General features: G+C 42.9%; 1 protein-coding gene across 3 annotated transcripts in view; it reads right to left on the bottom strand.

Moving 5' to 3' along the window:
* LOC107375951 (protein bicaudal C homolog 1) overlaps positions 1 to 21,945 on the bottom strand; it is a 110,474-nt gene that overhangs the window by 35,770 nt on the left and 52,759 nt on the right. For all 3 annotated transcript variants that reach the window (XM_015944798.3, XM_015944799.3, XM_054750308.2), the window contains exons 3-6: positions 17,200 to 17,269; positions 6,054 to 6,133; positions 5,431 to 5,589; positions 2,373 to 2,426 (exon numbers count right to left, since the gene is read on the bottom strand). In XM_015944798.3, the coding sequence (XP_015800284.3) occupies positions 2,373 to 2,426; positions 5,431 to 5,589; positions 6,054 to 6,133; positions 17,200 to 17,269 (363 nt within the window). The remainder of the gene's footprint in view (positions 1 to 2,372; positions 2,427 to 5,430; positions 5,590 to 6,053; positions 6,134 to 17,199; positions 17,270 to 21,945) is intronic.

The following is a 21,945-nucleotide window of genomic DNA, read 5'->3' as shown; positions in this document are numbered from 1 at the left end:
AAACTGGTCCAAAGTTTGGGATCAAAAGTGCAGCTACACTCAGATTGCTAATGCTAAAGCTAACAGGTAGCAGTCTCAATATCAAGTGGCACGCAGAAAAATATATGATGATTGTAAAACTAAGAAAGACTAAACTCTACAAGCAGATGAAAAGTCCCCACCATCCTGTTTATTCTGTATCCTGCAGCGCTATGGATCAGAACCGCTGCAGATACGAGTCACATTCGCAGGAAGTATGGCAAGCCGTTGTAGTATATAAATCACAGACGCTTCTATCTTTGAACATAATTTAAACTGGATTATTGCCAATCCGTACATAATGGACATGCCACCATTACATTGCTAGCAGCAGAAATTAAATGTTATTAGCATCTCCAATACAAATGCATGTTAATGCAATTCATTATATTTTATTGGATATATTTATGTGTTATTTTGACTAGGATAAGTGTTATTAATACAAACCTAAAATGTTACTGAAATGTAGGTCAAATATTTAAAAATATTTTTACCTATAAATATCAGATGGGAAATGGGATCTAAACACCAATCTAATGCATATTAATTGGCCTTTTATAATGAGTCTGTTTTTTCAGCCTGATAATTGTGTTGTTTTATTTCATATTTTTTAGCAGCAAACCAGTTTTGTTTTACTTGAAACGTCAAATGGGATATTCAATTAATCAACAGAAGCTTAGATTAGAACACTTAATGAAAAAATATTTAGCCTTTAAAAAAGTGAGGCAGTTGAATGCACAGAGTATGCATGTGCTGGCGCATGGTCAGGATGGTACCACCTCTGCCTCAGTTTGAGCCAGGAAAAACCCTGCATCCTATATATGTGAACATATGGTCTGGCCACGACCCATAGGGAGACCTCAGTTTCTGTCTGCATGCTTTATGACAACAAACAATGTGACATACTCATCACTATGGGTGTCATTCAATGGGGCAGTCCACCGTAAATGACACAAGTGCATCCTTTTTAAAAAAAATAATTACCTAAGTACCTCTATATGCTCTAGACTCAAAGAAAAGCCTAGGTCTAAATAGTCCAAAGTTGACACCAAAGCCATTTCAAACAAGCCGTCGACATCTTTGTTGTTCAGCTCAGTCACAACCATCCTGCCTACCAAACCAATAGAGCACAGTGATTGGCAAAACGCAATACTGTTCAGGCCAATGGTAGACCTGCTGAAGCTTCTATGGCGTGTGGCTAGACCAAAGCGCAGGAGCAAAATCATTTTGCTTCGGCTACTGTCTGTCTAGATTTCTAGGCTAACAGTCCACATCACTCATTAGAAAATCTAACTTTTCATTAACTTTTAAGTGTTTTTCCTTTGAAACACCGCTAACACACTTCACATTTGGAGCCCAAAGCCACATTCGTGGCTTCTCACAACCATGAACCAAAAGGTTCTTTGTACAATACGAACGCCTGTGAGGTTTCATTATTGTTTTTAAAATTCTACCTTTCCTTAGAAATAAGTAACAGATGAACTGAGTCATACATTGTTGTCTATGAAAACACACATTAGAGATGGAGAGGTGTAGGCACGCATGTCTGCCAACATTTGCCAGTACCGCCTGCAGAACCACTTAACATGACCTCCCCTCTCTTTCTCTTTACTTTGCTCATTCGGCCACCCTCACAAGCAAACGCAGCCTTGTCGGTTTTGGCTGGTCTACAGGGGTTGGGGACCTTTGCTGAAGCTACTGCTGTAATTTTGAAACACAACAAACATTTGAGGATGTAACAGCTCAAAACTACTGTGAAAATCCTCTGCTCACTGAAGCTAGCTTCCAGTCAGACCTAAAATGAAAGCAGAGGAGAGGTTTGGAAAGGGGATGGAGATGGGCTTGCCAAAAAGGTTGAGTTTAATACTTGTACTTTACAACTGGTCTGAGGAAGTGGTCTGAGAATAAGCTAGGAATGGTGTTTGTGGCTTTGAGGAAGTGTGGACAACGTTGACCAGAATAAAGATATACCCTCATATATTTTAAAATTGGATATGGAAATTAGAGTTTTATGCTTTTTCAGATAATTAAAAAAAAAGATCATTTTGGTTTTCGTATGCGAAGGGTTTTGGGACTTTTCATCTATTTTGTAATGCAACTATTCTAACATTCTTGAAATAGGAGATGATGTATCTCAGTTCCTATAGGTTGTGTTTCATAATGCAAGTGAGGTTCCAACCCCAACATTAGGAACCACTTCAATAAAGTGTGTTTTGACAGCTTCAGAAGCAGGATACAGTATTTATTGTCAAGCAACTCAACCACTACTGAGCTGGTGTGGAAAACTAGAAGTTTGGTGGTACAACGTGAGAAAAGTCACATTTTTAGATAAAAGTGGCCAAGTTCCAACTTACCCTTATTTTTACACGAGCTGCCTCCACTCCTCCTGGCTGCCCCGCGATGGACACCTGTTAACAATAAAATGACTCAGCCAGTTCCAGCCCAGCAGTGAACAATGCCAGAGATACAACACATGTTCTCACACATATTTAGTCCAATAGTTAAGTGTCACAGTTTAAATGCGTGGATTTTAAACAAAGCCACAAAAATGAGTGGTCACAGTAAGATATTTCCATATGAAACCACAATTATTATTATTTTTTTACATTCTACACTAAACTGCTGAAAAGTCTATTAAACAAACTAAAAACGGTTTTGGGTATCTGTTGTTAAAACAGCAGAGATTATACAGACATAAAGCAGGCTCTGACTTTAGAGCTACAACACACGCAAATACAACCATGCTTGGAAGGGAAGCATGAAGCAATCAGTTATTCCAACATGAAAAGGTCTTATTAACTCTGAAATGTGCAACAGCCACTCCAGACAGGGTTAAAAGTATGCAGCGACACACACCACTCAGTATAAACCAGTCTGCTCCATCCCAGAGGCTTCAGAAACTAGAGAAAACGAAGGGAGTGCTTTAAGGGGTGTTGAGCCTTGAGGGAGCCTCTTGCTTCTCATCAGCCCATACTTGCATCATCAGAGAAAGTGGATGTGATGGAAGAGTCCATGAGATACAGAGGAGTTTAATGTTGCAGAATATTCAAACTGCACCATGTGAGATAAGAAGAAAAGTCCATAAACCTTTAAAAGTTGTCAGAACTTTAGTGATGACTTTGAAAAAAAGCTAGTAAAGATGCACAATTAAAATTCTAATGCATTGTGTGTGTCCACAAAGTCTTCAGACTAGGGCTGCAACAATTATTTTGATAGTCCAATAATCAGATTGTGCATAAATTCTACCTTAAAGTAGTACCAGCATGCAGCTACTCTAATGTGACCATCTTCTTGAGGTGTTGTCTCTGAAGTGTTATGTGACATCTAAAAATAAAGACAGCTCATTCAACTAATTTTAAAAACATTTTCAACTTGCAGAAAATAAGGAAAACAAGACAATGGGCCTAAAGGTGTGGTTCACTCATTTAATTAATATGTTTTCAGTTGTCTCTAGTAGGAATGAATGCCTTTTAAGTTGGACTCTGGATACAAAAATCCCAGGTGCACCTGCTTCAGGATCTAGGAGATTGCCAGATCAGAGGAGAGCTTCAGACAGCAGGATTTTGAGTCTTACTTCCTGATATTTGGACATCTCACCTCTGATTGGCTAACAAAAACACAACTCTACCACTGACTCAGTTTGCTTTGCAACTTATTTCTCCACAAATAACAAGCCTGGAGGAGTTCTGCTGTGTGGTGGAGTTTCTCATGCTAACTGTTAGCTTACCTGAGATGTTCTCTGCTGTTTCCTGGACGCTAAACCAATGCTCTTTGAGCCTCATTGACTTGAATTTATATTTTCAATCTTCCGGGGACCCAACAACCGACCCGAAAGAGACTTGAGCTCCCTATTGACGTTAATGTTAGCAGCTAACTAGCAATATAGCTTCAGGAGGTGACCGTTGCCCTTTGTCGTCAGCCACAACGTGATTCTTTAAAAAAAAAAAAAAAACTATTTTTAAAGTTACAGTAAACATATGATGTGTGCTATGAGTAATGCAATCACTACTGTTAATATTAGCAGCTAACTAGTAAATTAGCCTACATAAGCAACTGTCTCTCTTAGTCGTCGGCCATAACGTGGTTCCTTACAAGATACTTGTGAATCACTGTCGTACTGCCATGGAAGGTTAAGTTCTACCCTATAGCTTTTGCATCTCTCTAATTTTTATAAAATGCTCCCAAACTTTCGAGCTGTATTGCCAGCTCGGCATGATTCCTTGGGCTTTTCAAGTGATGCTGCGGTCAGTGGCGATGGCAGGGGGGCGCTATAGCTACCCCTGGATTAGTCATTGCACCCCCAAGTAAATATTAGATTTATTTTTTTTACAAGTTAATTTTAATTTAACGTGTGGATGTGATAACATTTAACACACAAAACAAAAATAATCAGTAAATTATCATATAGATAATAACAACTTAAACTAAAACAGGAAATTGATGTTAACCTTTGACCTCATTTTCCACCTGCGAACGAGTGAAAGGTAGAGCTAGCGGTAAAGTGGATCGGTTTTTGTTGTCCAAATTTCCACAGGTTCAGTCAGAAACTAATGAATCTTTGGAAATGATCTCAGACCCACAAAAACCTACGGATCTGGATGAAGAGAGTCAACCCTCAACCGCCGCAGCAGTCGAGGGTTTTGCCGCTGGAAATGCTAACAATAACATTAGCTAACCTTGCAACACTATAGATGGATTTCTGTGTGGCTGTATGCGTTTATGATTTCGTGGAAAAGTCAGTGATTGTTCATGTGTTTATGATGTATATCAATGATTGTTTCAGGTGTTGTTGAGGTGTTGTGCACGCATGTGTATCTGCTAGTGTTGAAGGTGTTTTAGAGAACAATAGGTACGCATGACCACTTCCTTCATAGCACCCTCAATAATAAGACTAGCTCCTTCATAGCACCTGCAGAAAAAAATTTCTGAAGCCGTCACTGGCTGCGGTTGACCAAGAGGGCCACTAGTGCAGAAGTTTTGAGTAAAAAAAATAAAAAAATAAAAACAAGAAGATTGGGGAAAAAAAACAAACTCGACAACACTGATTGTTATGTCTTTGACAATTTTAGTAGTTAACATAGTCTCAGGAGCACTTCTTCACTTTAATGACACTTAGAAGATGTTTGCTCAGCGATCTTTAAAAAATACAGCAAAAAACCTCAGATTTTGCTACATAAACAGTAAAAAAAAAATTACACCTAATTTGTGCAACCTGTCCAGCCTCAGACTCCACAATAGTTTATAAATGAACAGAAAGGTTTTGAACACAGATCAACCTAACAACCTGCTACAGAAGAAAATCAACGGTAGTGCGATGATGACTGGAAACAATTAAGGCAGCACAACAGCTTAGACCATCGGGCAGCGCTTTAGCTCAAGAGAATAATGGAAAACAATTAACAAGGCTCAGACCTGGTTGCTTTTCTCAGCCTGGTTGTTCCTATTAGAGTCTGGAAAATGGATGTGACACCCCGTCTCCTCCATCACCCTCTTGATGTTGTTGCCACCTTTGCCAATCACATGGGAGTGCTCGGTGTGGGAGACATCCATCTTCAACGTCACCCTGTTGCTCTAATAAGAAGCAGAGAAGCATGGCGGAGGTCTGAATCAACACACATTTAGATTTACTAATAATACATTTTCTTTTGCAACCAATCCTTTATCCGAAGGAGTCATAAGAGGCACATTTTTCTTAAAAATCCCCATTAAACACTGTCATGTTACAGGAAAACATCTTGCAAAAAAGTAAATAATTAAGTAACTCAGCTACATTTCCATGAAAAGTTTTTTTATGACACAAATACATGAAACAGTGTTTATCCTCCATGCTGAAAACAACTGGAAGCTTTCCTGTACCCAGGAGGTGCTGCAGTGCACACTTCCAAGTATATGAATCTGTGTGTTGCCATGGCAATGAAGCTGAATGCACACACCATCATCCGTGAGAGTGTCTGGGTAAACTGGAGGCACTCTGTCACTCATACTGAGGTGAAAAAAAGAAAGATTAAAACAGAAAATAAATAATGAAACTGTACCTTTGTGTCAAGGACGGACATAATTCTGTCTTTGGCTTCTCTCACATTCTCCCTCTTTCCACACACTTTGATGTGGGGATCTGCAAGATGAAACAGAACATACAGCTCTTTAGTGAGCAGGAGTAACTTTCAGCTGAATGGAGCAGAGGCTAGTTAAAACCATTTCACCAAACACAATTGCTTTTATCAGCAAATTAGAGCACATCGGAGAAAAGCTCTGTGGGAATAATTGCTGTTTTGACATCTGTAAGAGTCTCTCTAAAGCCAGCAAGCAGCCAGACACCAAAGTGCTGCAGCAGAGTTAAATTCATGCAATTTGTCATTCTTTAATGCCCCCACAAACCCAACTGTGCCTCTATCGTGTGCAGCATTAACACAAACATTATGTTTTTGTACACTTCATTTTTTTCTGTTTCTTTCTCCACGCATTACTGCAAAATATCAAGAATCAATGTGTATTTTGTCAGACGCCCCCGGCCCCGCAGAGCTCCATGCAATAGGAAACTGAGCGCCGACCAGAACTAACCAATAGCGTTAGACTACCGCTTACTTGCTTCAAATTTAAGGAATGCCTCAGCTGATGCAGAGTTGATGAACTTTTCACGGACAAGTAAGCCTCTAAAATATAAATATATGAGAACACAACATGACATGAGAATAATACTCGTAAAATTGCGTGTTTTAGCTCTGTTTGTCAGCTACAGAAGCACATTTATAAACAGAAACGTGCCATCTTAAACAAACAGAGCAACAGATGTTTTGTGTGATATGCTTGTCAGCCACTAGATGGTGCCATCGGATAAGAGAAATACTCAGGAAAGCAGCTTTAATCTATTTCTATTTTGAGATCATTATGATTTTATGACTTTGTTTTATTTTGTTTTGATCTATGTGAAGCACTTTGTGATTCTATGTCTGTGATAAGTGCTATATAAATAAAATGTACTTACTATATACACATGCCACACACATTTGCACTTCAGAGATGATTACTATCACTGTCACATGACTAAATTATACATCATCACCCCCTCACCCTCTGAACCCATTACACAAACTGAAACAATATGGAAAAATTATCAGTTGTTGATATTGGTCCAGTTTTATCGGACCGATACAGATGTTAAAAAATTACTTACATCGGTCCAAGCTTTATAATTTTAAATGTGTTTGGGAGTTATGTTCAAGAGTTTTAGCTTGATATTTGAGTTGACTGCGTTTTAGGAAGCATCAGCTGACATTAATGGAAATTTAGCTGCTAGAAAAAGCAGGATCAGCTTTGAATACTTGAGCTAAATTACAAATAATAGACCCAAATAAAAGGCTGTGTGTCAAATGGAAAAAAAGGTATAACACTGAGTGCGTTTACATGCAGCCAGTAACCCTTTTAAAACCCGAATATTCACAATAACCCGGTTCCGCACGGTCATGTAAACACCGCCAAAACCCCAGATATGCTCATAACTGGGTTTTTAAAAACCCGGTTACTACACCTGGGGTAACCCTTTTCTAACCCGAATGTTTGGTCGTGTAAACGCATATCGGGATATCCCCATCAAAGCGTGTGTTCTGCGCATGCTCTGTTCGCAAGGAATCTTGGTCTTTTGAGTAGCGAGACGTCTTGTATGCGCCAGAACACCGGAAGTAAACAACAAGTTGGGAGCAACATGGCGAGTCGCGGGACAGCACCACACTTTTGGAGTGACGAGGAAACCTCTGTCTTCATCGGTTTGGCGAAAAGTATGAACATTATGTCTTTTGTTGACGGGCGAAAGTACAGAGACAGCGAAATATACAAGAAGGTGACCGCATATAGCGTCTTGACGTAGTCCATACGTCCTGACGCTACCCCAACGTCCGCATTTAAATCGGGTTATGCAAGTTAGGAGTAACTCTTTCTATTTATGCTTGTAAACGGGTTATTCTGATCAACTCAGAAACCCGAATACCGACCTTAACCCGATCATAACCCGGACATTGGCTGCATGTAAACGTAGTCATTGTGGAGCAGAATAAACAATGTGTTCAGAGCATGTTTGTTGGGTAATCTAACATCTGGCCTTTCTGCATGCTGAATCCCCGATGAGTAAAAATAAATAAATAAATAAATAAATAAATAAATAAATAAATAAATAAATAAATAAATAAATAAATAAATAAATCATGAAAAACAAAGGGACAAAACTCCACTCATGCAGCCTGTTGCCCATGTGTTAACTGTACTGAACAGCAGGAAGCCCACTAAACCCTCTTATTTTCACCCCCCCAGCCAGCCATTCCCCCACACACACCCACACAGTCTCAGATTTACAGAACAGGCATCAGGCAGAACTCACTAAATCAACTTTATTGTAAATTCCCTGGCAACTCAGAACGCTACAGCAATGCAACAATGACCTCAGAAAGCTACAGACATAAGGGCAGGTTAGAAATCAGACCAGTTGATCAGAGATATTTTACTGTCACACAAACACTCACACTAGTTAGACTGCTGACATGTTTCAGACATGCTACGCCTCATTATGAAGCAACAAAACTCTTTAGGGAGTTGTGAAAGACAAAGAAAAAGGAGCACAGCTAGTCTTGTCACGGGCTCAGTTCTGGTTCCAGGACATATTCCCGTCATTCTGTTATTGCAGAACAACACCAAGCTCCCAACTTCCTCCTGTGATACCATCTGTAACCATTAGAGGGAGTAACACTCCTTTAAGTGTCCTCCATCTAACCTGCATAGAACATCTGGCAAACATTAGCCAGCCTAAAGGAGCGCTGCAGTTGTGATGTAGAACACCCCCGCATTTTTCAAGCAAAATGTGTTCCTGTGACTTTTTCCAACCCCCACTTTTTTTTCTTGATGATTGATTGTGGAATAAAAAATTGAACACCTTGAGTCCTAATTTGGCACGCAGGGCACCTATGAAAACAAACAACAACAATGGTCAACTTGCAGCTGCAAAAAAGCGACTTCTTGGATTTTACACAGAAGAAACCTCTTGACCCAGAGCTCGAAACCTGGCAAAGCAGACGGATTTTTCCACTTACATTTGAAAATACCACGCAAATGAAGAGAATTAACTCAGTTTGGCTTGGCTTTTTTCATTCAAAACATCTGCAGAAAAGCTGAAAACTCAAAACTCCCAAGTTGGCAAGTAGTAGAACTATTAAGAAGATTTTCAAATACAGCTAAGCATTAAACCTGCAGAATGAAACCTGCTGAAAATCGACAGATGATCCCACTGAGCTGACCGCTTTGCCACACGCTTTAATTTGCAGCACAGGCTCGTTTCTAGTGAGACCGATGAGCTCTGGCTCTAGTAAATCACTGAAAGTGTGCTCCCTTCTGACGGCTCGCCCCAAATGCTAACAACTGGACTTATCGTGCTTATGCAGGTGGGAGATATAGCTAGCTGCAGGTGATAAATGACATAAGAGTAGCAGGCATTTTGATGAACTGCGGCCCCTGTGTTCAGAGGTGTTGCTCTGATCCTGCACAGTGCAATCAATTCCAGACAGCACACTGATGAAGATTTCAGGAAAAAAACATCCACAAAAATTACTTTACATTAAATAAGAAATAGTAAAATAACCTGTCAAACTGCACAAACAAACCAACTGTCATTGTTTAAGAGCAGAGTGACTCACTTTAGTATAGCATCTTATCTGTTGTTACCTGACTTAAGGAAATTGTTGCAATATTAATAACTTAATATTTTATTTGCTGCAAGTGATCAGAAAAATAATTTACTGCTGGTAAAATTATTTTGTCACATTTACTTTGCAAGTATGCTCTTATTTCCTCTCACCTTCCAAACAACATTCCCATTAACCGGCTTTGAAAGCTAAACTCACAAGTGTCTTAGTAGCAAACAAGCAAATAAAATGACAGAACAAATGCAGAATACACCTGCCTCCAGCAATATATAATGTACTATTTTCAAGCATGTCTATTCCTAATGAAACCCTTTTATTGTTTGTACATTTATACCCAATTAGGGACAGAGCTTCCATAGAAGCTCTTCTCTGCTTTTACAGCAGCGCTGTTTCTCAACATTTTCTAAATGTAAATAACATAAAAGTGAAATGAGGTGGTATCTACATGTGTTTTAACCCAGTGGTGGTCTGAAATGATTCCACTGCGATGAAAGCAGTGCTACATTTTTATCGACTACCTCCCATTGACACAAATTAAAACTACAGCCTCTTTAAATTGTGAATTCTGAATAATTTAAGCTGCAAAAAGTAAAAAAAATCTGAAAAAACGTGTTGTTGAGACAAAGCCTTTACCCAGGGCCCGAAATTAACACTCGCCAAATGCGAACAAATTGCTCCATTTGGCGAGTAAATTTTTGAGCTCTACCTGCCACCTGGCGAGTAAATGTTTGCACCAAATTAGTTATGTTTATCAGTCATCTTCCATGGATTTCTGATACTCCTCCCGCCTGCATGCAATGTACACAAATGTACGCGAAACGTGAACGCCACATCCAACGTCATTTCCACCTATCCCATTCAATCAGTTTATCAAGTTAGCAGTTAGCTTCGTGTTAAAACTAGTGGTGAAATGTGGCGGTTTTTAACTGGAGTCAGCCAGCCTTCCAAAAGAAAACTCGTCGAACTCGAAGAAAAAACCACCAGGACCAGTGGCAACCAGAAGATTTTGTGAAAAAAGGCAAACTGGAGATGGCGGAGTCGTGAGACAATGGCTACATTATGATGCCTTTCACAGACAACTGTCCCTCGGCATTCTTCAAATATCCAAAAAATGCCCATACTTCCGACTTTGTCTTCTTTGAGGGATAATAAATGTCCCGAGTGCTGCCGTCTCCTCTGGCCATTATTTCAGCTTTAGCTTAAAGAAAAGTTTTGGTCGTAAACAACAAAGTGCGCATGTGCCGCCGGCAACTTCAGCAGATGATACGGTGGCTGGTAAGGGTCACCGCGCCTACACCACAGCCACGGTAATCCACCGAGATAATTTTTTTAAAAAAAAACAAGACGGTTATTATTATTGTCAACTTTTTTACCGGGGTTTACTGCTACACCGGTTACCGTGACAACCCTAGCCCTGACACACTTTCAGATACTCTCATGGTGCAGCTGTGTTCTCCAGAGATCAAGGACTAGGACCCAAATGAGGCTGTAATGCTTTGGCACAAAGACGGTGTCAGAAGCAGGAGGTCAGACTTCATGGACAGAGAAAACAAGGAGTCTGACTAGATTTCAATGAAAGAGTTCATAAAAACATCTCTAAAAATAAATACATAAATAGTAAAAATGACAAAAGAGTTGTTTTTCTTATTAATTGATGTTTTAATTATTTTGTGACTCTTTGGAATCAACATAATATAGAATAATATGCTTTAGGTAGATCTAAATCATTTAGAATTTTGGCCGGTAAAAAATATGCTTGGCCGGTAGATTTTCATCATCTACCAGCCAACTTGGCCGGTGAGTAAAAAATTTAATTTCGGACCCTGCCTTTACCTGATCAAAGTAAATATTTCTAAATCAATCAATCAATCAATCAATCAATCAATCAATCAATCAATCAGCCTTTACTTATAAAGCACCTTACAGGCATGAGCATGCCACCAAGGTGCTGTACAACAGAAGAATACAACAATAAAACATATAGCGCCACAGACATAATTAAAACCACAAATAAGAATTACAAAATAAGAAACATTAGCAATTGATAACCCACAGAATTAAAAGCCAGATCGTAAAAGTAGGTTTTCAGCCTCATTTTAAAAACCGCTACCGATGGAGAGCCCCTAATGGTTAGGGGCAGTGCGTTCCACAGTTTCGGACCCGCAACGCCCTGTCCCCTCTCAACTTCAACCTGGCCTTAGGAGACACAAGCAGCAGCTGGTTATTGGAGCGGAGTGACCGGGCCAGAGCATATGGCTGCAGCAACTCCGTCAAATAGGTTGGAGCCACACCATTCAGCGCCTTAAACACCATTAAAAGAAGTTTAAAACGAATTCTAAAATCAACAGGCAACCAGTGGAGAGCAGCCAAACTTGGTGTCACATGTTCATGCTTCCTTTTGCTGTCCAAGAATCTAGCTGCAGCATTCTGGACAAGCTGCAGCTGGTTTACAGTACCCTTACTGACACCAAATAAAATGGAATTGCAATAGTCAAGTCACGAGGTAATAAAGCATGAACAACGGTCTCAAGGTCACGTCTAGATAAAAACGGCTTTACTTTAGCCAAACGTCTTAAAAGATAAAAAGATAAAATGAAGAGGATACTACAGTACCCACATGAGCATCCATGCAGAATGGTATTCATTGAGCTCGCAGGCTGCTGTTTGGGTACATATGTTAAACTGCCAATTGGCCAATCGCATGGTGGCGACTCAATGAAAGCAAAATGACGTCAAACCTAGTCGTGATTGTGTGTCTAAAGCAAAAACCGATATGATAACAAGGCTTAATTATTTTTAAGGTTTTTTCCACCCAAGATTCAAAATGGATCAGGAGAATGAATGAGTTGGCCACTTATCTAACTCTGGGAAATATGTCAACAGACAAATTTTCATTTTTGGGTGGAATATCTCTAAGGAAATTATCCAACTGCATTTATATTGTGAGCAGAAATTGCGAACTCGATTCATGATTGTCTTCTAGCATATTATTCACAAAATATTAATTTTTATAAAAGCGACAACAATTGTAATAAAATGCCATTCAATTATATAGCACCAAGTCACAACAAGGCATTTCCAAATGAACCTTTTTATTAGGGCATTGAGTTTAGTTCACTATTCCATATAGTTAAAAATGTCCTATGTAAGGAAACCCAGCAGATTGCAGAGTCACTAAACTTGATGTGTCAGAGACTTTAAGCATGTAACTGCAGCAGAGAGGAAAACTCCCCTTTAACAGGAAGAAACCTCCAGAAGAACCTTGCCCCATTTGAGCAGGTAAGACATGGGAGCCTCACCCCTTCTTTCCACCGGAGCCGTCAGCAGCACGTTACTGCAGCAGCATGTCTTGCTCGTGTGAGCTGCTGCTTGGCCCTTCCCATGAGACGCGAAGCAGCAGGGGAGCCGCTGTCACCGACAGAGCACGTCAGTAAACACAACAACAAGCAGGAGAAAATTACAACATGGCTCCAAAAGGTTTGTGTTTTATGTTCTGTCCGTTTTATAATCGCCAATACGGACCTGAAAAACAAAGGAGACCGCTAGCTAGATGATAACTTCTCACGGGACCTCACAGTTAGTAACTTTTTTTAAAGTAAAGCAACCGGAAGGCAGTACGTTTCTTTATTCTGACAATCTCGGGAGCTTCACTCCGTTTCCGCGTTCGATTTCCTGTCTTTCCTTCCCCAAAAATGTCGAAATTGACCCGTTTCAGGGGAAAATCATGGATCTGTAAAATGGACTCAACTTATCCTGAGTCTGTCAGGAGTGCTGCAAAAAACACGGCTCTGGCAATCCCATGCTTGCGTTGTCTAATCGTATAATTGGGGCGACAGTGGCAGAAGAGCTAAGTGCCCACGTAATCGAGGGTTGCAGGTTCAAGCCCCTGTTGTTGAGTCCTTAGGCAAGACACTTAACCATCTTTGCCAATTCAGAACTGTGATTCACCACCAGCTTCTCTACCCCCTGCTCTTCTTGGTTTACACAGTGAACTGGAAAATCTGGCCACAAATCATGTTGGAATTTTAATTTCTCCCATTTTGTTCACATATAACGGTTCCCAGGTGGAACCAAGAGCAGGTTTTATGAATGAACTGATACTTCGGGTGAATGAAGGATTGAATGTGAATGAACTGCCAGAACCTAAAGTTGATTAAGTACCACAAAGGAAACATGTTAAAGAATGCACCGTGATCCCGTCAACATTTTTCTGAGCCGACTTACAGAGGAAGTTACACAATGTCCGAGGATCTCACATCTGGTTTGAAGATGCTCACTGGCAATTCTCCTGAGAGAAACAAAATGAGCACCGCTACACCTTTCCCTCCCTGATCATCGCCTTGAACCCCTCCTCCCTCACGGAAGAGCTTTAAATAATCGTGATAATCTTTTATTGGTAACAGAGTGCTGGATCAAGTTTTCCAATAAATGTGAGTTTCAACTCCCACATCTCCGTCTCCACAGAAAAATCCAAATGCTCTGTGTATTGATGAAGTTACAAGCATATGAGGAATGGAAAACATGCAAGCTTTCATCACTGCAAAGTGATTCATTATCGTTTTACTAAAGAATGCTGGCGCAACCCAAAAATACCTTCTTCTCATCTGATTCTAATAACTTGCACATTGCTAAAACAACACAGACCCAAAGCTATTTATAACTCAATGAAAAAAAAAACTTGTTGCAACACATGTTAGAATGGGCATTGCATCTGATTTATGACAAGTCTGTGCTGCAGAAAGGCACAAGTACAAAAGTCTAGAACAGTCTAAATACAAACATTTGGTCTTTATACTTTTCTGAAACGTTAAGGCAAGAAGATTAAAAAAATTCTAAAGTAACACTTAAGTTTCCCGCTTCTCCCCCAACTGCTTGAAAGTGGAATTACAACTGTCTTATACAACCCTGCCGTAGCCTCAGACGAGTATAGGCCCAGTGTTAGCGAAAACACGTCAGACATTACTGACATGTATTAATGCTGTCCAAAGAAAAATTTTAAATTGTCAGACATAGTGAACAACGTGCTTCTTCTCTTAAAACACCAAAATTAGGGTTGGGAATCGAAAACCGGTTCATGTTGAGAACCGGTTCCCATTGGTTCAATTCCTAGGAATCGTTCGCCACTTTTACAAACAATTCCCCTTACCAATTCCGGTCGGCGCAAATGATGTCACCCTGCATGTTGTGTAGCATACAAAAGCAGGAAACATGGTGTCCAAGCGGCACACACACTCGAAAGTTTGGTTATATTTTACAGGAAAGTATGACAGCATTACATAAAGCATTACAGGGCAACTTGAAATAATTGCAAAGTAGATATTTCATGAAGGGAGGAAGCATCCGAATATACAAAAGCCTTTGGCTACAACATATGCAATAATTTATTGACCCGCTCCGGACTAGTGAAGCGGTGACATTCGCACATCCTCTCCTGTTATTACTGCAGGTATCTAATCAGCTAACACTGCCTATCGTGTTAGCGTTGTTTACCTTGTATACACACCTCCACACTAAGACTCCAGCGACACAGGTCCGACCTGTGGTGAGATTTTTCCCGCTCTACAAAAGCTACAGCAACACTGGCCAAAATTAAATCTACATGCTCAAAACCAAAACCTGCACACAGTCTATTGAGAATTTGCACTGAGTCCACGACACATTGTTTTCAATAATCCATCAGAGATCATCTGTTTGACTTCAGCTACCTGCAGCAGTGCTTCTTCAGAGCCTTTTAAAGGGGAACTAGGTAGTTTTAGCTTGCTTTTACCACCCGATAATGTTTGTTTGTAAAACCAAAACCTATCTCCTCGCAATGTGTTAATCTTTTTAACACCTTCATCTACAGCTGAAACATCGCCCAGCCTTCCTTAGTGTCTACAGGAGTGATTCATCACTAAATTAAACAAATCAGATGTGTTCATGATCTAAAACACGCAGGAAACTTGCTGGAAGCAAAACAGACCAGCCCGCCAGTCTGAAGTTGCAAATGGAATATTCCCGCCACAGGGGGCCTTTCATTAACCATGTAAAGGATCATTTTAGCACATACTGGCTCAATAAAATGACATTTTTTTTATTCCAACAGATTAATGCCAAAGTAAAAATGTGCATAATATGTAAAGGTCATAGGTCACTTCAAAGCCCACTGTTAAATGGATACAAATCTGAAGCAGGCAAAGACAATGCCTTACGTGGTTCAAAAATGTCCTGCGTGAGACACTCTCACATTTGCCAATGTGGCACACGTTGCTCAAAAATGTTCGTTAACACTGTAGGCCGTGTCGAGATTCACCCCAGTTTGAGCTCTGTGACTAGTTCTACTCTCTTCCTTTTACTTCCAGGATCCACCATGATGCTAAGAAAAGCAAACTTCTAACTGCATTACTTGGTTCTTATTTTAACACAGAAAACAGTTGTTTTATTTATTTATTTTTTTAGCTGGAATTCGACTACTACTGCAAAAAGCAAACCTCTTCTTGCACATTTTATTGATGGTTTGGCAAAACTTTAAAGCTAACTGCTAGCATTTAAATGAAGTACCAGCACAGTAAACTCCACTTTGACAGTTGCTGCACCTCTCACTTGTGTCTACAAAGTTGTTCAGTGCAGTTTCTGGACAGCATGGAGCTACAGAATGTATGTACTTCAATGTGAATTTAATCATGGTTCTGGTTCAAGAATCAATAGCCCCATTCCCACCTGTACCGGGTCGGCCCGGGCCGGGTAGCGTAGGTTGTTTACATATCTGGGTGGCCTGGAATTTTCCCGGGCCAACCAAGGCTCATTCTCGGCCCTCTTCCCGAGGGGTACTGCTTCAGGCCGACCAGGGCCAACACGCCCACTGCTGACAGCAAATTCACACCTTCCATTAGAGCAAGCCTCTGATTGGTGGGTAGAATCAGCCCACATGGGCTTAAGGCAAGGATGTGTGGAATCAACCGGGCCAGGCTGGGGCCGACTGGGGCTACCCGGCCCGGGCCGACCCGGTACAGGTGGGAATGGGGCTAATAAAACCTGTTTGAAAGCAATAGATTAAATTGTTAGAAACTAACAAAATTTTCCCAATGTAAAACCTGTTCCCTCTCCATGTTGGACTATTGATGGAGAGCAGCACAGAGTTTATGAATAAAGCAGGACAGCACCCCCCCCCCCCCCCCCCCACACACACACACACACACACACAAAGCAGAAACAGAGCAATAACACAGTGGAGGCCTACACAGAACTAGCAAAACAAGTGCACAGCCATACCGAGGCTGTACCGTGACGTTAGCTCACGGCTAATAATAATGTTGGTTATATTTATGAGCCATGGAAATAAGCCTAGAACTGCTCGTGTCTGCCATGTGTACCAAAGGTTTGCTTTTGGTGTAAAATTCAGCTTTTCTTCAGAATAACATGGGCATAAGTAGGACACACTCAAGTTTGTTTTGCTTTGACATTCACACATCAGTGTGTCATCTGGTTTAACCAAAAAAAGAAAGAAAATATTCACCTTTTTTGGACTTTGCTCCAATTTTCAGTTTGGATGGCCAGGCTATCTGTGTTTGGGTGTCATCCATGATCTGAAACAAAAATATTAACTTATCACACCCATCAGCATTGGCAGGAAAGTGTGTACTGGCAGTTAAACAAACAAACAAAACTGTTTTGACCTATGCATGCATGAAATATGGTAAAAAAGTGTTAATCAAATTTTCACTCAATGGGATGTTTTCACTCAGAAAAATTTATTTGGCAATCAAAATTGATATAATTAATATAATAAATGTTGTGCTGTGCACTGGCTCAGGGGGAAGCTTGGTTGTCGTAACTGGTTCAAATGTTCCCCCCTTCACCACCATGCCGAAGTTTCCTTGTGCAACAGACAAACCTCATGCGGTACCTGTTACATTGTCTGTGTGTCAGGTGGACATGTAATTTCCCTCTGGCTGTGTGAGTGTTTTTGTCATCCCCAGGTGCAGAGCCTGGTTAGAGGAATGCAGGAGCTGCTGGTGTTGGATTGGTTAACGAGGTGCCCAGCCCTTTGACAATAGACCAATCTGGATCACCAAAGGTCTCTTCTGGACCAATCAGAAGCTGAGAAGTCATTAAAAAGGCTGGAAGCCAGCACCACCACCACTGCCTTCTCTCTCGCTCCCTGGCACCTGGTGCTGATTGGCTCACCTGTGCCACAGCTGGAGTCTATCTTTTGTTTGAAGGTTTGTGATGGGGGTTGTTAGCACACCAGGTGAGTCTGGGGTACCCTGTACGTTTTCATCATATAGAAGCTTATGTTATAAACAATAGGAAGACAGGTCGGTGCCACCCATGTACGGTTTTATCCCCATTTTTGTTAAACCAAAACTCTTTTATCTAGGTTGCTGAGGATTGCTAGAAAACTAGGCCTGGCTTTGTTTTGCTAGTTTCTTTGATTTGGCACCACCTAGCTGTCCCTCTCAACCCTCCCACTCGGTGGTGTTTGTCTAAAAGTCTGTTTTTACATTTTACTGACTGTGTCTTGTCACTTGATTGTGGTTGTCATGTTGCATCTCCCCTCATTCTCTTCCACTTGAGGAGCTGTAACATACCCAATCTGTGAATCAGGGTGCCAGTATGTGGACGACAGAAATGGCAGAATTTGTAGCACCTGTTCCTAGAGATCAGGACTCAATTCCCACTCAAACCACAAACACGCTCTGCTGCCATTCCTGCTATATTATTTCTCACTGGTGTTTAAGAGGAGAACTGCAGCAGTGATAAAAACTGACAGCTTTCTTCTCGAGAGTCTGATTTAATATAACAGGATTCTGTAAGTTTTCATATTTTTCACAAGGTGTGAGCTCATTCCCAATCTGCTGACCAGAAGAAGACGCCACCAAATACTTAACTCAACTCAAACTTTATTTATATAGCACTTAATAATACAATGCATGCAACTCAAAGTGCGTAACAAATTAAAAAGGCCCCACATACCCACATTCCTTCCCATCCCCAGAAATTTAAAGAGTCTGACAATAAAAAACCCTTCACAACACTCATCCTCCGGCAAACATGCACACACAAACACGCTCCTACGGTATACGCAGTTCTGAAAGATAAGAGGGCCCAAGACCGTTAAGACGCTTAAAAACTGTTAAAAGTATTTTAATATCGATCCTGAAATATACAGGGAGCCAATGCAGTGATTCTTAAACTGGAGTGATAAGCTCCTGCCTCCTGGTCTTCGTCAGGGCACATGCTGCTGAGTTTTGTAATAGTCGTAGACCTGAAATGCTGGGTGTTTCTCAATGCCAAGGAACCTTGCCTTGATGTCTTGGCCCCGTCCCAGTTGCCTAGGAGATAAGTCATCGGGAGCCGCCAAGATGTGTTCCAATGTTCATGTTCTACAGAACCGTCACCTTATCGTGGTGGAGGAGTTTGAGTGCCCTAATGATCCTAGGAGCTATGTTGTCTGGGGCACTTAGTGCCCCTGGTAGGGTCTCCCATGACAAATTGGTCTTAGGTGAAGGGTGAGACAAAGAACGGTTCGAAGGATCTTTCATGGCGGTTAAAATGAAGAGTCGGAGTACCCGGCCCGGAGGGTTACCGGGGTCCCACCCTGGAGCCAGGCCTGGGGTTGGGGCCCGTGGGCGAGCGCCTGGTGGCCGGGCTTTCGCCCATGGGGCCCGGCCGGGCCCAGCCCGAACCGGATACATGGGCTCGTCCAACTGTGGACCCACCACCCGCAGGAGGAACATGAAGGGTCCGGTGCAATGCGAATCGGGTGGCAGACCAAGGCGGGAGCCTTGGCGGTCCAATCCCCGGACAAGAAAACTAGTTTTTGGGACATGGAACGTCACCTCGCTGGCGGGGAAGGAGCCGGAGCTTGTGGCAGAGGTTGAGCGGTACCGGCTAGATATAGTCGGACTCACCTCGACACATTGCATTGGCTCTGGAACCCGAGACCTGGAGAGGGGTTGGACACTCTACTTTGCTGGAGTTGCTCCGGGTGAGAGGCGGAGGGCTGGGGTTGGCTTTTTGTTAGCTCCGAGACTCTCTGCCTGTGTGTTGGGGTTTACCCCGGGGGACAAGAGGGTAGCTTCCTTGCGCCTTCGGGTCGGGGAACGGGTCCTGACTGTTGTTTGTGCTTATGGCCCAAATATCAGTTCAGAGTACCCACCCTTTTTGGAGTCCCTGGGACGAGTGCTAGATAGTGCTCCATCAGGGGACTCCATTGTCATGCTGGGGGACTTCAATGCTCACGTGGGCAATGACAGCTTGACCTGGAGGGGTGTGATTGGGAGGAACGGCCCACCTAATCTGAACTCGAGCGGTGTTTTGTTATTGGACTTCTGTGCAAGCCGCAGTTTGGCCATAACGAACACCATGTTCGAACATAAGGATGCCCACCGGTACACTTGGTACCAGGGCAGCCTAGGTCACAGGTCGATGATAGATTTTGTAGTCGTATCATCTGACCTGCGGCCGTATGTTTTGGACACCCGAGTGAAGAGAGGGGCGGAGCTGTCAACTGATCACCACCTGGTGGTGAGTTGGATCAGATGGCAAGGGAACATGCCGCGTAGACCTGGCAGACCCAAACGCATAGTGAGGGTCTGCTGGGAACGCCTGGCAGAAGAACCTGTCAAGACGGTCTTCAACTCCCACCCCTGGCAGAGCTTTGACCACGTCCCGAGAGCAGTGGGGGACATTGAGTCCGAGTGGGCCTTGTTCCACTCTGCGATTGTCGAGGCGGCTGTTGCTAGCTGTGGCCGTAAGGTGGCCGGTGCCAGTCGTGGTGGCAACCCCCGTACCCGCTGGTGGACACCAGAGGTTCGGGGAGCCGTCAGGCTGAAGAAGGAGGCCTACAGGGCGTGGCTGGTCTGTGGGTCTCCGGAGGCAGCAGACAGGTACCGGATAGCCAAGCGGGGTGCAGCAGTGGCAGTTGCCGAGGCAAAATCTCGGGCGTGGGAGGAGTTTGGTGAGGCCATGGAGAAAGACTATCGATCGGCTCCAAAGAGGTTCTGGCAAACTGTCCGGCGCCTCAGGAGAGGAAGGCAGCAACTCGCTCACACTGTTTACAGTGGGGATGGGGAGCTGCTGACGTCAACTGAGGCTATAGTCGGATGGTGGAAGGAATACTTTGAGGAGCTCCTCAATCCCACCAATGCGCATTCCGAGGAGGAACCAGAGCTGGGAGACCTGGGGATGGACTGTCCGATCTCGGGGGCAGAAGTTGCTGAGGTAGTCAAACAACTACACAGCGGCGGAGCCCCGGGGGCGGATGAGGTTCGTCCTGGGTATCTCAAGGCTATGGATGTTGTAGGGCTGTCATGGTTGACACGTCTCTACAACATTGCGTGGTCATCGGGGGCAGTTCCTAGGGAGTGGCAGACCGGGGTGGTGGTCCCCATCTTTAAGAAGGGTGACCTGAGGGTGTGTTCCAACTATAGGGGGATCACACTCCTCAGCCTCCCTGGAAAGGTCTACTCCAAGGTACTGGAGAGGAGGGTCCGATCGATAGTTGAATCTCAGATAGAGGAGGAGCAATGTGGTTTTCGTCCTGGCCGTGGAACTGTGGACCAGCTCTATACCCTTGCAAGGGTGATGGAGGGGGCATGGGAGTTTGCCCAACCAATCCACATGTGTTTTGTGGATTTGGAGAAGGCTTATGACCGTGTCCCCAGGGGCACCCTGTGGGGGACGCTCCAGGAGTATGGGGTGGGTGGCTTTCTGTTAAGGGCCATTCAGTCCCTTTACCAGAGGAGCGTGAGTTTGGTCCGCATAGCCGGTAGTAAGTCGGACCTGTTCCCAGTGAGGGTTGGACTCCGCCAGGGCTGCCCTTTGTCACCGGTTCTGTTCATCACTTTTATGGACAGAATTTCTAGACGCAGCCGTGGTGTGGAGTGTGTCGAGTTTGGTGGCAGGAGAATCTCGTCTCTGCTTTTTGCGGATGATGTGGTCCTCCTAGCTTCATCCAGCTCTGACCTTCAGCTCTTGCTGGGTAGGTTCGCGGCCGAATGTGAAGCGGCTGGGATGAGGATCAGCACCTCCAAATCTGAGACCATGGTTCTCGACCGGAAAAGGGTGGCTTGCCACCTCCGGGTCGGGGGAGAGGTCCTACCTCAAGTGGAGGAGTTTAAGTATCTCGGGGTCTTGTTCACGAGTGAGGGTAGGAGGGATCGGGAGATCGACAGGCGGATTGGTTCGGCGTCTGCAGTGATGCGGACGCTGAGCCGATCTGTCGTGGGGAAGAGGGAGCTGAGCCAGAAAGCCAGGC

Source organism: Nothobranchius furzeri, chromosome 12 (assembly GCF_043380555.1).
Source record: "Nothobranchius furzeri strain GRZ-AD chromosome 12, NfurGRZ-RIMD1, whole genome shotgun sequence".
Taxonomy (NCBI): domain Eukaryota; kingdom Metazoa; phylum Chordata; class Actinopteri; order Cyprinodontiformes; family Nothobranchiidae; genus Nothobranchius; species Nothobranchius furzeri.
This window is presented reverse-complemented; position numbering and strand designations above follow the sequence as displayed.